We start from the raw sequence: 14433 nt of genomic DNA, 5'->3' as shown, positions 1-14433 counted from the left end.
TTCCAAATCCATACTGGCTATCTGTATAGACAGTGACTCTCAGTCTAGCAGATACATGGCACCCTCTAGTAAGAGCTACCAATACTGCTACTTGTGCAGAATATACACCTCGTAGCCAAGAAACTTCTAATGTACCTGTAGTTGTGCACACAACATATCCTGCTCTCAATGTTCCTATACCGTCTCTGTGACATGAGCCATCACAAAGACAATTTGGTCATTATCTTCCAATCGTGTATCTCTGATATCTGGTCTTGGTTTTGTGCACAGCTCAGTTACCTCAAGACAATCATGCTCAATGTCTTCTCCTTTTTCGATTTCAACAGTATCACATGGAAGTAATGTTGCCGGGTTCAGCACTGTACATCTTTTCAATGTTACATTTGGAACACCTAGAATGCTCGTCTCATACCTTGTCAGTCTGGCACCAGTCAAATACAGTGTTTTTGTCCTTGTCAGTAAGATCTCAATGGAGTGAGGTACCATTACTGTTAGAGGGTATCCCATCACTACTCCCTCACATTGAGAAAGGCTTTGACCAACTGCGGAAACTGCGCGCAAACAACCTGGTAAGGCTGCTGCGACTGGGTCCAAGGTAGCTGAAAAATAGGCTACTGGGCGATAAGCACCTTCATGGACCTGTGTCAAGACAGACAAAGAACAAGCATCACGTTCACCACAAAACAATATGAATGGTTTCGTGTAATCAGGCATTCCCAAAGCTGGAGCTCTGCACAAACTCTCTCTCAACTCAGTAAACGCTTTCATCTGATCCTGGTCTAGTGCAATGGGATCTGTAACCTCCTTATGTGTCAGCTGCTGCAATGGTTTGGCAATCTCAGCAAAATTTGGAATCCACTGACGACAATAGCCTACCATTCCCAGAAACATTTTGATGTCTCTCTGTGAAGTCGGAGGACTTCTCTGCAATATCACTGTAATCCTTTCTCTGGAAATCCTCCTTGACCCTTTCTCAATTTGGTGACCCAAATATTTCACTGACTTCTGACAGTACTGCAATTTCAAAGGTGACACTTTATGTCCAAATTTTCCCAAATAATTTAACAGGGCAATTGAGTCGTACTTACACTCGTCCCTCATTTTGGACGCAATCAATAAGTCATCAATGTACTGCACTAGAGTTGATTGGTACGGTAACTCCAATGACTCCAGATTCTTTTTCAAGATCTGATTGAACAGAGACGGTGACTCCGTGTACCCTTGAGGAAGCCTGCACCAACTGTAGACACTGTCTAGGAATTTGAAACTAAAGAGAAACTGACTATCCTCATGAAGAGGCACAGAAAAGAAAGCTTGTGACAAATCAACCACTGTGAACCACTCCGCATGGAATCTGAAACAATATTACTGCTGGGTTCGGCACCACAGGACAGCACTTAACCACTATGTCATTCACTTTTCACAAATCTTGCACAATGCGCACTTTCCCAGAAGGATTCTTTAAGCCCATTATCGGAGAATTACATGGACTGCTCAACACTTTTTTTCAAAACCACTTGTTTCAGAAAATCTCCAATTATCTGCGCCACTTTCATCAGAACATCCTGTGCCATGTTATACTGTGGATGCTGTGGAACACTACATTCGGTTTCAAAGTGATCTTAATCAGTTCCACTCCCTTGATCAGACCCACTTCTTTACCTGCCAGGTCCCACACATTTTCCTGTACTGTTCCCTGCAAGTATGCATGCAATTCTTTCACAGTGAACATCGGGAAAAACTCAATCAACGGGTACTCTTCATTAGTGATTTCATTCTCAGTTTCAGGAGTTTGTTTTTCCTTATCATCACTAATTGTCTGGACCACTAGTCTAGCAGTTGAACAACTAATCGAACATCTGGTCTTGCATATTATGGGGGTTATTACAACTTTGGAGGAGGTGTTAATCCGTCCCAAAAGTGACGGTAAAGTGACGGATATACCACCAGCCGTATTACGAGTTCCATAGGATATAATGGACTCGTAATACGGCTGGTGTTAAATCCGTCACTTTACCGTCACTTTTAGGACGGATTAACACCTCCTCCAAAGTTGTAATAACCCCCTAAGAACCTTCCCAATAGGGATACTGGACTCGAGTCACAAACTACACACTTATGCAGTCCCTGGAAGTTGGCAATCTCAACCTGCACTGGATCTGTGATTGGATTTATCAACTGTCTATTCGCTACCCCCACAACCTGAACTGTTCTGCCTGATAGATGTAAATTTGGAACTTCTGCACTTCTTACTGTAGAGCATGTAGCTCCTGTGTCCACTAAGAATGAGACCCTGTGACCCATCACCTTTCCTTTCACAAAGGGTCTTCGATGATCTACCTCCAATGAAGCTGCAAGCATACATGGCTCCTCATCCGAACTATTACACATCCATTCATCGTTTATTTCATTCTCACAATGTAATGGGAATTGGTGCACTATGTCACTACTTCTGTCTTGCTTCTGACCTGTGACCTGCTGAGTAAGAATTATCTGTTGCTGTTCCATCTGGGCTTGAGGTATCTGCATTTGCTGTCTAGGTACCATAGGAACCTGCTCCTGCATTGGTTGCAACTGTGCCATTTGTGCACAAGGCATTTGCGCCTGCTGCATGGGTTGAAAATTCTGCACTTGATTCATGTTATTCTGAAAATTCGGATTAAGTCCTCTCCTTTTAGGGACTTTCACTGTTTGGAATGTATTGACATCACCACTTTGCTAAACAACACCATCCTACACCATCAACGGACACTCCTGTTTCCAGTGTCCCACGTTTCCGCAAAGGTTACACAGTAACATCTTTTTCATCCCTTGCACATCATTCTGAACCACTACAGTACTCAAATCCGGACCACAATTCATATTGGCTCCACGACCTCTACATCTCACCTGAGGTTGGAACATAACAGTTCCTTGCTGCTGCAGTATCTGTTGCACTAAAGCTCCCTACACTCCTGTTTGAGCTGCCTTAATCTGCATCACCATCGCCTTCTCCTTCAACTTTTTCTGCTTCAACTCAATCTCATCACTACAGTATTTCGCATACTGCAATACCTCATCAATCGGTTTCACTTGCCAATAAATCAAATGACTCTTAATCATCTGGCCTACTTCAAGTCTCAATCCTTCCACAAACCTGAACACAAAGTGCAACATGTCTTTCGGCTCAATCGCTTCCTTACCCCTGTACTCCTTGAACGCCTTCAGCAATCTCTCATAGTAGGTATGTATTGACTCCTTTACTTCCCGCACTGTCCTGTCAATTCTCTGCCAATCAATATTTTTAGGCGAAATTCTTGTCTTCAGGAACTCAATCACCTTATAATAATGTTTCATCACTTCAGGTGATGGTGGACCTGTAACTCTATCTCTTTCTGGTTCACTCGTTGGCCAATCCACTGTCCTCTTGCACTCAACCCACAAATCAGCTGGAACCACTATCTCCAACAGAGTAGTCAAGTCTTCCCACAGACATTTCGAAAGCTTCACAAATGTATCTGTCTGCATGTACCATTCAACCGGTTTCTCTCTCATTTTTGGATAATCATTTGTAAATGACAAAATATCACTCCTGTGTCAGGGAACATGAACGACTTGCCTTCCTGGAATTTCCTTCATTGGGAAACTTTTTACTGGATCCTTTTCTTTCTGTATACTTTCAGACCCTTCTTGTGAATATTGTTTCTGCTTATCCTTCTTCTTTGCCCATCTGCCTTCCCACTTCTCTAATGCTCCCCAAATCTGAGCTCTCTACAATAATTCTTTGAGATGCGCTTTTATCCCTGCTAATCTCATGTGCTCAAAATCCTTTGCCTCAAAATCTAGTCTACAACTCCTTTTCAAGTGCTTTGTTTTCTCAATCTCTATGTCATGTTTATCTGCCAGATCTGCCAATTTCTGATGTATCTTGCCCACTTCTCTCGTAATTCTCGGACACAAATATATCAGCTCTTCTTCTGTATAGGATTCTAATCTATTTACTCCCATTGATCCCTCTACTAGCTCAGTTATTTCTATAACCAGTCTTACACGATCAATCTGCTCTTCACCCTTTGATGTATTTCGAGGGATATACAGACTGCCTAACCACTCATTTAACTGCTGTGCTGTCAATCCCTGCAACTAAATGATTCTTACATTCGGCAATGGCACATGTTCTATCACTGCACCTGGAGTTTGTGGCGTCAAAAGCTTTAATCTCTGACTTACACCCGGGCCATTTACGGCAACTGGAAGCGCAACAAGTGGACTAAGGTCCATTAATGACCTAGATCCATCAAAAGCCTGCCCCGTAGGCGATATTACCTGCACGTGATCTCTCATCCCCTCCTCACAAGGTTCTGTGACATTTCACCATGTTCTCCTGCAATCGTCCTCTTTTACGCAAACAATGGTACCGCTGGACCAACAGTAATTGGAAACGATATTGCATCTGGTACTGCTTTGACACCCGCATTTTGTGGAAGGGCTACTCCCATACTCTGATTCATCACTGGTGTCACATCTGACTGTGTTCCTGTCACTAGTGTGAACTAGGGCAAACCCTGTGGCTGTACCTGCGGCAACAACATTGGAGTCGGCTCAGTCTGAACTAGCATCGGCCTCAGAACCACTTGCTCCGTAGGAACCACTTAGTTTGAGGTTGTCTCGAGAAATGGTAACTCTGGATAAATTCTCTGTACCGGTAGTGGGTGCATCTGCGCCTGGACCACCGAAGCAGTCACTGCATTAGGAGTACTCTGTACTAACCCTTGTACCTGTCCATTACCAGTTTGTACTGGTCGCACTGTCCCCGACACTTGAGCTGGGGAAGTTGGAGCAGAACTAGTACTTCGACCCCCTTCATGTATCGCATATGGTGGAGGTCGGTCTCTAAACACCTGAGTAATAAGATCCTCAACCTCTGAATCTTCTTCTTCTACATAGGTATTTTTCTTCTTCTTACCCCCTGACGAACTCTTATCACTCTTTCTAGTATCTTCTTTCCCTTCTGACTCATCTTCCTCTGTGATAGCAGGAAACAACTTAACACCCTGCAATATCGCCATTCTCCACTTCTACTGTTCCCAATCCCATCTCACCTCTGCAAGGGAATACTCTACCTTCCTTATTCTCCTCTGGAATTTCATTTCTTGCTGCTGTCTTGCTATGAGCTCCCAAACCGGTAATGCCTTGAACTGTGTCGGTCTCGGAAGTGGCTTTGTCTCATACAGTGTCATTCGCAACTGATTCAAAATTCTCAAATTAAACTCTGCTCTGGAAATGCGAAATCTCCCTGTTTCTCTGTTAATTTGCACCACTGCTTTAACCAAAGACATGGCGCGACACCTCGCTCCATCACAATAAATGCCAGAGAATTTTCTGGTGGGGCAGGCTCCCCCACTGTCGCCTTAATGTATGTATCACCCTTCATGGCACTCCTAAATGCTTTGAAAAACTGCATCTTTTCTATATTTTGTGTATTCAATTCAAGAAGGAAATGACTTTTACTCCCAAGATTCCCTTCACCCGCTTTCTCAACCAACTGTCGCTCACGGACAGCTGCCAATCCGCTTGCGACTCTTTTTACTAACCAACCTATCCCAGCGCAGCTCACTCTGACGTCACACTCACACACTGCGGCTGACAAAGTCTTGCGGCTTGTCCTCAAAATCTTCAACTCACACGAAACTAATGCAAATTTATTGCGATCACTAACCAAAAACCAATAACCTAAAACAAACCTGCTGGTTTACTACAGGAAGGTACACAATCGCTTCAGAGACCTTAAGGATTTTCACTCATGGCCCTTTCGCTCATGCAGCTATTCCTCTTTCTCAGTCTCCCACATTCGCAAGCAAAATTCGACCCGCGAATTTAACTCTCAACTGATCAATGGTTCTGTCCTGGAGCACATAGGACTCGCCAAATTTCAGTTGAAAATTTCTCTTACTCACTTAGCTTACACACCGACTTGTTGACCACGCCCGATCAACCTACTAAACCAGACAGATTACAACATATAACCAAGTGTCTCCTACACTTGTCAATATTCTCCTGAGTTTTAGACCACACAGGGTCCGTACATCACCAACAACCAAGTGGACAATTTTTTAGCACAAAGCGCCACACACATATGAAGTTCGACGACTTCACTACTCTCATACTGCGGAGTACGCACACTCCTACTAAACATTAACTGGAGTACACAGACTCCCTACTTCCCTCTCATGCCTCACAATTCACCTGTGATTTGCATAAGCCCTTGCAAGCGCAACCTACCACTTTAACATTATCACTAGAACACCAAGAACATACCCAACTTTACTAGCTGGATCCAGGATCTGGGAAAGTCATTTCTTGCCTTACGGGGACATCATGCTTGCTACAATTGCCATTATGAAAAATAAAATCCAAATCACAATAATAATGAACAACTAACCCTAACTCAAACTACCACCATTACCATTGGTCACCACATAACTAGTTCTCCAAGGAAACTAACCATCAAGCTGCTACCAAAAACTGCTAGCGTGCCTGGTCCTTAGTAAGTAAACTTACAAGGGGACACGTATAGGTCGATGAACCTTTTGATTCACATGGAGTATCCTAGCTATGTTGTAAACAATGTTCATCAATATTCAATATTCAAATCAATAACCATCAAGAGAAACATTAATAATCAGTCAATAGTGTCAACATTTCATGAATAACCACAACTCAATATACGTTTTTAGCGGTTTTATTTCCCTATTAATTACAATACTAATTCATGAGGATAATTCAAACTTTATTCAATCAACTCAAGATTAATTCATTAGTGACCACCAATAACATAATCTAATCAGAATTTGAGAAAACATATGTTCTAATGCTTCAGCATAAGACAACAAAGAGGAATATGTCAACATCCATAGCAGAGTCCAGCAAATCAGTCTGTCAATCATTTGTAACTATATATGTCGACGTCTCATTTATAGGAAACCTTAACTATCCCAGATTAGCATTAGCATGTGGGACTTCATGCGAAAAACAGTTTGGAACATGAATTTGGAAAAACATCTAGCTAAAAGAAAAACTAATTAGACAGCACAGTTGGTACCTAGAAAGAAAAAGCACAAGAGTTAATCAGGCACATTGTCATAGCTACTTATCCACGGAATGGATCAGCAACAAAGTCAGTCTTCGTCTTCAGGTCATCAATCAATCAGAAACGCATCAGGCTCTCAAGAGCATGAGCCCAATGACAGAATCGCGAATCTCTTCGAACATCCACGCCTAACCTCCGACATCTGCATCAGTTCTGAAGTTTTTCCCCTTTGTCACGACATTATATTAAAGTTGCCCAGTCCATCCCCTAATTCCTAATTGACAGTTGATCATCAGTTATTACCCTACCCAATAGCTTCAATTTTACAAATCTATGAATTCTAATATTACGCCGTTCCCAGGGTATCGATGGGTTCACTGTACGATGTCTTCATTATCCGACTCATCAGGTATCGAAAATGTTGCATCTTCTTCTCCCCTCAGTGTCTCTATTGTTCGAGTCCTGGGAAAGTACATCTCATCTGCTTTACACCGATTTCGATACATGCTCTAGTTCCATCATCTCCTGTCTGTCAGTTCCTCGCAGAAAATTCTGGCTAAGCAGACTTTTGTACACAAGCAGATCAGGGTCAGTTCAGCACATTAGCTTCTCTACATTGCATGATTATTCAGCTTCTGCATGAGGGCTGGCAAAACGACCACAACTTCGGCTAAGTTAGGTCTACAATATAATGTAAAACATATGTTATATATCTCAATATGACATATTACTACATTATTATTACGCATTTTCAACATTTCACATATTTTTTGTCATTTTTAGTATAATTTGTGAATCTTGGTGACCACGCTCTGTGGGCACATTTTCAAACGTGCACATTAATTTTTTTATGTTGAATTATTTCTCCCATTTTCATGTTAATCAAAATGCCTAAACACTCATTAATATTTCTAATTTCTGCTTCAGCAGTACCCTTCTGATTCTTACATCTATTCATGTAGTCCCTGTTCTTACTCATTAACTCGTGTGCACAAGACGATGCTTACTCCAATAAGACCTAAAGCAAGAGACATGCTAAAAAGACGGACTTCCCGTCTAAAATAAAAATACAACGCTTGAACTACACTTTTGCGGCGGTGCAGGTGAGATCGCTGAAAAAGTACCACTACCGCCTTGTTTCTTTTACCATGGCATAAACCCTTTGAACCGGGACTCGGTTGGCTCGCTATTCCGGAAACGTGAAGGCGCCTGTCTTGTTGCCTAGACTGAACGCGAAAAAAGGAGGACGAGATTAATCTGAAAAGCAGCGGCCATCTTAAAAGAACACATTTTCATGAGTTGTTCCTCCAGAACTCCCCTTTCACCCAGAAATCCAGTACATTACCAAGACAAATGGTTAGAGTCAATGTTGTTTTATGGAAAGTCTCAGCAGTTTTTCTTTCTTCAAATACAGTTGGAAAAAAGGATAGACATTAGAAGAATTTTATTATGTAATTTGGCGGTACCGATTAGGTTTTTTATGCTATGAAATGTCTAACGCGATATAATAACAGTATTGCTTAGTTCTTTATAAACTTTTGTTCATCAATAAAGTGTAGGGAGGAGGTCTATCCTACGGCAACAAGCCCCCTTCTCAGATGGCCGCCCAAAAATCACATAGAGGCTGAAGGTGTCAGCCGTCACTTCACTCTGCCGTGCCTTGAGCAGCTCTTTCTGCTTTTGTGTTTGTTGTTCCGCCTTGTGACCAGCGCAGGTATTGAGAGAATCATACCCGGCAGTGACAGCGGCCGAGCAATTTCTAACGATCCAGGTGGGCTAGGTGGATCAGCAGGATGGCTGCGCCAGCGCTCCCATTACCTCCGCAGTTCAAGAGTATACAACATCATCTGCGCACAGCGCAGGAACACGAAAAGCGCGACCCGGTGGTAGCCTATTACTGTGAGTATAGCTGGCAGTACAGCTTTGTATGTTTTATTTTTATTTTAAAGAGGGTGTCAGTTACACATACAGCTGTCAAATTACCTGTCTAAAAATGCCTGTAAACGGCTTGAAAACGTTCAACGGAAATGTATTGGGATATCGTGTTTGCAAAGCCATAAAAACTCCTAGAACTGAGATCAACTGCTTCAAGTTCTGTCACTGGGAGTAGGTAATGTTGCGATTTTGCTGCAACTCCTTTCTCTTTAACGTGCGAATACTGACGCCTCATCAATAAATGTCATGTGTAATTCTGTAGCAACGTAAACACTGGTCCCTATTAATAACATTCTTAATGCAAAAAAATAGTAATTTAAGTTTTTTTGTAAGGACTCACTGATAAACAATTTTACAACACATAGCGGCGCAGTAAATATTGGTGCAGGGCGAACGTGCTCTCTTTCCAGTCATACAGTGATAAATCGTTATCCGCCCGTGTATCAACACACACAGGAACAGCACTGCCCCTTTAAACAAAATTTCCAATAATCGCATGGGCACGTTTTTCATAGTCGAAAAGTCAACTCTGTTTTGATCACATATTCATTATAGGATCATCATCAAGGCCAGAAGAATACAGAAAGCCTGAGAGGGAGTGACAGAAACTACATGTTTGTTTTGCACCAAAATGTAGATTTTCCTAGTAATTTATGACGGAAAGTCTTAATTTTATTAAAGACACAGAGGAGAATATTATGCTTCTCTAACTTGCTTTATTTTAGATAGCAGCAGTCAAGAAAAGACTACATTTCCCATGAGGCTAAAGGAAACAAAAGCCAATGGGAAAGAAGAGCGTATTGCATGAATACCAATGGGAACAGAGAACATACAATAAACACTATACTTGACTGCGACCAGCCCTCTTTCTTGATGCGAGAAGGCAAGTCTGTGTGAGAGAATAAAGGAATAATAGAAACAACAATAGCAACTGCTAATATTAGAGAACAAAGTTCTTGACAAAAGTTCATCCATGACTTGAGGAGAGGGAGAATCCAGGGAGATGAGCGCAGATTATGTTGATTTTGAGGAGGATAGATGGTCTAACTCAGCGAAGATGGAGGCACCGACTGACGATCAGGAAGAGTTCTGAGGTTGAGTAGATGATGCTGTGGGAGGGAAAGAATCGACAATGATTAAAAAATCTGTGGTGGGATAATACTCGCCTCCGTGTCTTTAATAAAATTAAGACTTTCCGTCATAAATTACTAGGAAAATCTACATTTTATGGCAAGACCGGAGGCTCCTATTATGCTTTTTTAAAGCATGTTAATTATTACAGAAGTTGCTGTATGAACTGGCTTACAATAGAAAGTTCTAAAAACATAATCATTGGACCAGTCAGCCGATCTCAGAATGTCCTCAAGTCTGGAACCTACCCAAAAGGCTTTGGAAGCCATGGCTCCTCTGGAAGAGTGAGCACCAAACATTGACGTGTCTATACCTGCTAATGACATGACCCAACGCACCCATCTGGCTAGAGTAGCAGATGTCACAGGTTTGTGAGGTTTGTGAGAAGAAATGAGGAGTTGGGACGAGGACGTTCTGAAATTGGCTGTGCGGTCTTGGTAGACTTTGAGGCACTGTCCTACACAAAGTTTGGGTTGGTTAGAGAAATAAGGGTAAAATACTGAACGTATATTAGTTTTGGATCGTCTGCTGACAGAAAATAAAACACCTGTAGGGGAAAATTGACAGGATGAAATATCTAGTGCTTTGACATCTGATAAACGTTTAATAGAAACAAAACAACGTAACATTGTGAGTTTGGCTGAAAGCATTTTTAGCGATAAATCTGAATTGTCCTGCCAGGAAATAAATACATTTAGGACAACATTGACATCCCATAGTTTTGAATATTTGGGTAAAGGAGGGGAAGAAAACTTTACTCCCTTTAGTAAGCGACAGATCAAAGGGTGTTCCCCGATCGGTTTCCCGTTGATGTGAACGTGTTGTAGGGAAATAGCTGATCTATATAAGTTGACTGTCCTGTAAGACTTACCTGCACTGGCTTGGGCAGCGAGAAAGTTGATAATATAATTTAGATCGGCTGAAAAGGGATTGATGTCCCTTCCCACACACCAGCTTGACCAAAGAGACCATGCAGAATTGTATGACTTCCTTGTACCAGGAGCCCAGGCTTTGTTAATGAAGTCTGAAGCCTCTGACGAAATAGGGATGGGAGGTTGGGAGTACCTGAAATCTTCCAGGCCGAGAGAGAGAGGGAGTTGTTGAGAATGAGAGGATGAAGAGAGCCCAAAGGGTTCCGAAGAAGTGAAGGGAAAGACGGGAGTAGAACCGGGAAGTCGGTAGTCAATTCAAGGAGGGGGGAACCACACTTGGGATTGCCAAAAGGGAACTATCAGAATTAAAGTAGCTTTTTGGCGTCTGACCTGGGCGAGAACTCTGGTAATCATTATGAAAGGGGGGAAGCCGTAATTGAGCTAGGATGACCAGTCCTGCAGAAAAGCATCGGAAGCCAGAGCCTGAGGATCCGGGCGCAAGCTGAAAAATAGAGGGAGTTGGGACTTTAGACAGGACGCGAATAGATCTATTTTGAAGGGACCCCATTTGTGAAGGAGAGTTTGGAAAACTGAGGGATGGAGTTTCCAGTCGCTGGAATCTCTGAGAAATCGAGAATGCCAGTCCGCAACGTCGTGGAGGGAACCGGGTAGGTACTCTGCCGACAGGGATATTTCGTTGCAGAGACAATATTCCCAAAGACTTTTTGCCAGATCTGCTAGAGGTTTTGATCTGGTACCTCCTAAATGGCTTATGTAGCGGACAGCTGACACATTGTCCATGCGGAGGAGGATGGTACACTGAACCCTGTTTTTTGCGAGGCTTTTGATTGCAAAGGAGCCCGCAAGCATCTCTAAATAATTGATATGCAATTTGGACTCCTCTGAAGACCAGAAACCTCCAGTCGAGATTGCGCCACATCGGGCGCCCCAGCCTGTCAGACTTGCATCTGACTCTAACACAAGATCTGGGGCTGACGGAAAGATAGTCCTGCCGTTCCAGGCATCTAAATGGTCTATCCACCATTGAAGTTCTGAACAAGACTCTTGGTCCAGATTGATGGTTTCTGAATAAGAAAGTCCTCTTCTGAGGTGGCGAATTTTTAACCTTTGAAGAGCTCGGTAGTGAAGGGGACCGGGAAAAATGGCTTGAATTGAAGAGGCGAGGAGACCCATGACTCTGGCTAGAGACCTGAGGGAAATTCGAGAACTCTGAAGAAGTTTCAGAATCTCTGATTTAGTGGATCTTACTTTTTGTTGAGGAAGTTGAAGAATAGCGGATGAAGAATCGATTATGAACCCCAAAAATTCTATCCTTTTTGAAGGAGAAGTGATAGATTTTTCTTTGTTTATAAGAAAACCTAGTTGGGTTAGGAGGGAGCAGGTGATTTCGAGATGTCGTTGAAGGGAGAGACAATCCTGATGCATTAGGAGAATGTCGTCTAGGTAAATCAGCAATCTGATTCCTAGGGACCTGAGATGAGCCGTAACCGGTTTCATTATCTTTGTAAAGCACCAGGGTGCTGACGAAAGGCCGAACGGAAGAGAAGAAAATTGGTAAGTTTGCCCCTGCCATTGGAATTGGAGGAATTTCCTGTGAGATACGTGGATAGGGACGAATAAGTATGCGTCTTGAAGGTCCAGTCGAACCATATAATCGTGAGGGAGAAGAATATCTCTTAAATGGACGATAGTTTCCATTTTGAAATGTCTGTAAACGACAAAGCGATTGAAATTTCTCAAGTTGATGACTGGTCTTAGTTTTTTGTTCTTCTTTTGGACTAAGAAGAGAGTACTGAGAAAGCCGGAAGGGTCCGAACGAGATACTTGGATGGCTTGTTTGGAGAGGAGTGACCAAATTTCTTCTGAGATGAGGGATGCCATTTCTAAAGAGAAAAAGAGGGGGGGGGAAGGGAGTGTTGATGAGGAACTGAATAGAGTTCTATTGTGTAACCCTGAATTGTGTTGAGTACCCATGGATCCAGAGTAATACTTTTAAATTTTTCTATAAACAGACGAAGTCGGCCCCCGATAGGAGGAAGGCCAGAACTGGGGCTTACCTTGTTGATAATTGAATCTGGAATCGCGTTGTCCACGGGCGCCTCTGCCACGTTGGGGGTAGAACTGAGGCTTGTAGGGTTGTGTGTCATAATTGGAATTGTAGGAGCCTCTAGATCCTTGTGATCGGAAAGATCGGCTGGTAAAGCGGCTCCTGCCTGTACCGGCCTTTCCAAAAACCCGTTGGTGGAACACTTTTTTGATTGATTGTTGTGCCTTGTCTATGGAGGCAAAAGTGGAGACAAATTTTCCTAAGTCTTTTATAAACGAATCTCCGAAGAGAAGCCCGTCCGCCTTGATGCCAGGGTCGATGAAAGCGAGATTGGCCGATTTGGGGTCTAATTTAAGTAAAAGACCTTTCCGTCTCTCGTGTATGATGGCCGCATTGGCGTTGCCGAGGAGGCAAAAGGCTCTTTGGATCCATAAAGACAGTTCTGAAGGATCGATGTCCGCGTTTTCAGTTCTGGCTGATTCTGCCATATCGAAAAGTCTGGCCAATGGACCTACCAGGTCTAAAAGTTTATGCTGGCAATTGCACCAGGCTTTATCAACGCCCTTGCGGGGATCCTTACCGAATTACGAGAAAAAAGTAAGAAGGGATTGGTCAATAGTGGGGGTAGAGGTAATATTAGAAGAAAGGGAAGGTCTGGGACACTCGGATTTTAATTTGGCCCTTGTGAGTTTATCTAAAGGAAGTCTTAATCTGGAGGAAATGAAATCAACTACGTGAGAACAAGGTAACCATTCAGTGGAATTAGGGTGGTGAAGGAAGGAAGGGTTAAACTTGGGGTTGCCATTGGGATCTAGGATTTGTTTAGCTGAGAACGGGTTAGTAGGCAAATCAAGCTTCGATTTCTTGGGGGGAGGGGAGGATTGAGATTGGAGCCCCAAGCATCTGTATCATCATTCAAATCATCTAAGTCACCCATGTCATCATCTGTGTCAGAGATGTGAGACACAATAATCTTTTTTGGCGCAGCTATAACATGCTTGGTCTTTTCAGAACAATTAAGTTTAGATTTCCTCTCCTTAGAAGGAGGCCTTGGAGGAGACTTGTCCTCAATCTGGGGTGAAGAGGTTTCACCAGTCGAATTAGCGCCATCCGGGGTGACTATAATATGGGCTTTTTGGGCGGATAAATCCTTAATTTTTATTTTTCTGCATTCCCCCGCAGAATGGGCCAGTAAGGATTTAGAAACCATATCCTTTATGGAGGATTCGAGGTTTTTTGTAATTTTGCCCATTGAATTAGAAATGGCTTTTGCCACAGAGTCTTTAATTAAATTATCAAGGTCTTGACCAAAGACGACATCATCGTTTTTTTGTTGCTCAGACATGTTGTTTTTAGAA

General features: G+C 42.7%; 1 protein-coding gene across 1 annotated transcript in view; it reads left to right on the top strand.

The window, feature by feature from the left end:
- Positions 1 to 8731: 8731 nt before the first annotated feature.
- Positions 8732 to 14433, top strand: part of VTA1 (vesicle trafficking 1) — a 307826-nt gene continuing 302124 nt past the window's right edge. The window contains exon 1 of the mRNA XM_069235133.1: positions 8732 to 8968. Within this exon, the coding sequence (XP_069091234.1) occupies positions 8863 to 8968 (106 nt within the window). The 5' untranslated portion in view covers positions 8732 to 8862. The remainder of the gene's footprint in view (positions 8969 to 14433) is intronic.

Source organism: Pleurodeles waltl, chromosome 5, assembly GCF_031143425.1.
Source record: "Pleurodeles waltl isolate 20211129_DDA chromosome 5, aPleWal1.hap1.20221129, whole genome shotgun sequence".
NCBI lineage: Eukaryota > Metazoa > Chordata > Amphibia > Caudata > Salamandridae > Pleurodeles > Pleurodeles waltl.
This window is presented reverse-complemented; position numbering and strand designations above follow the sequence as displayed.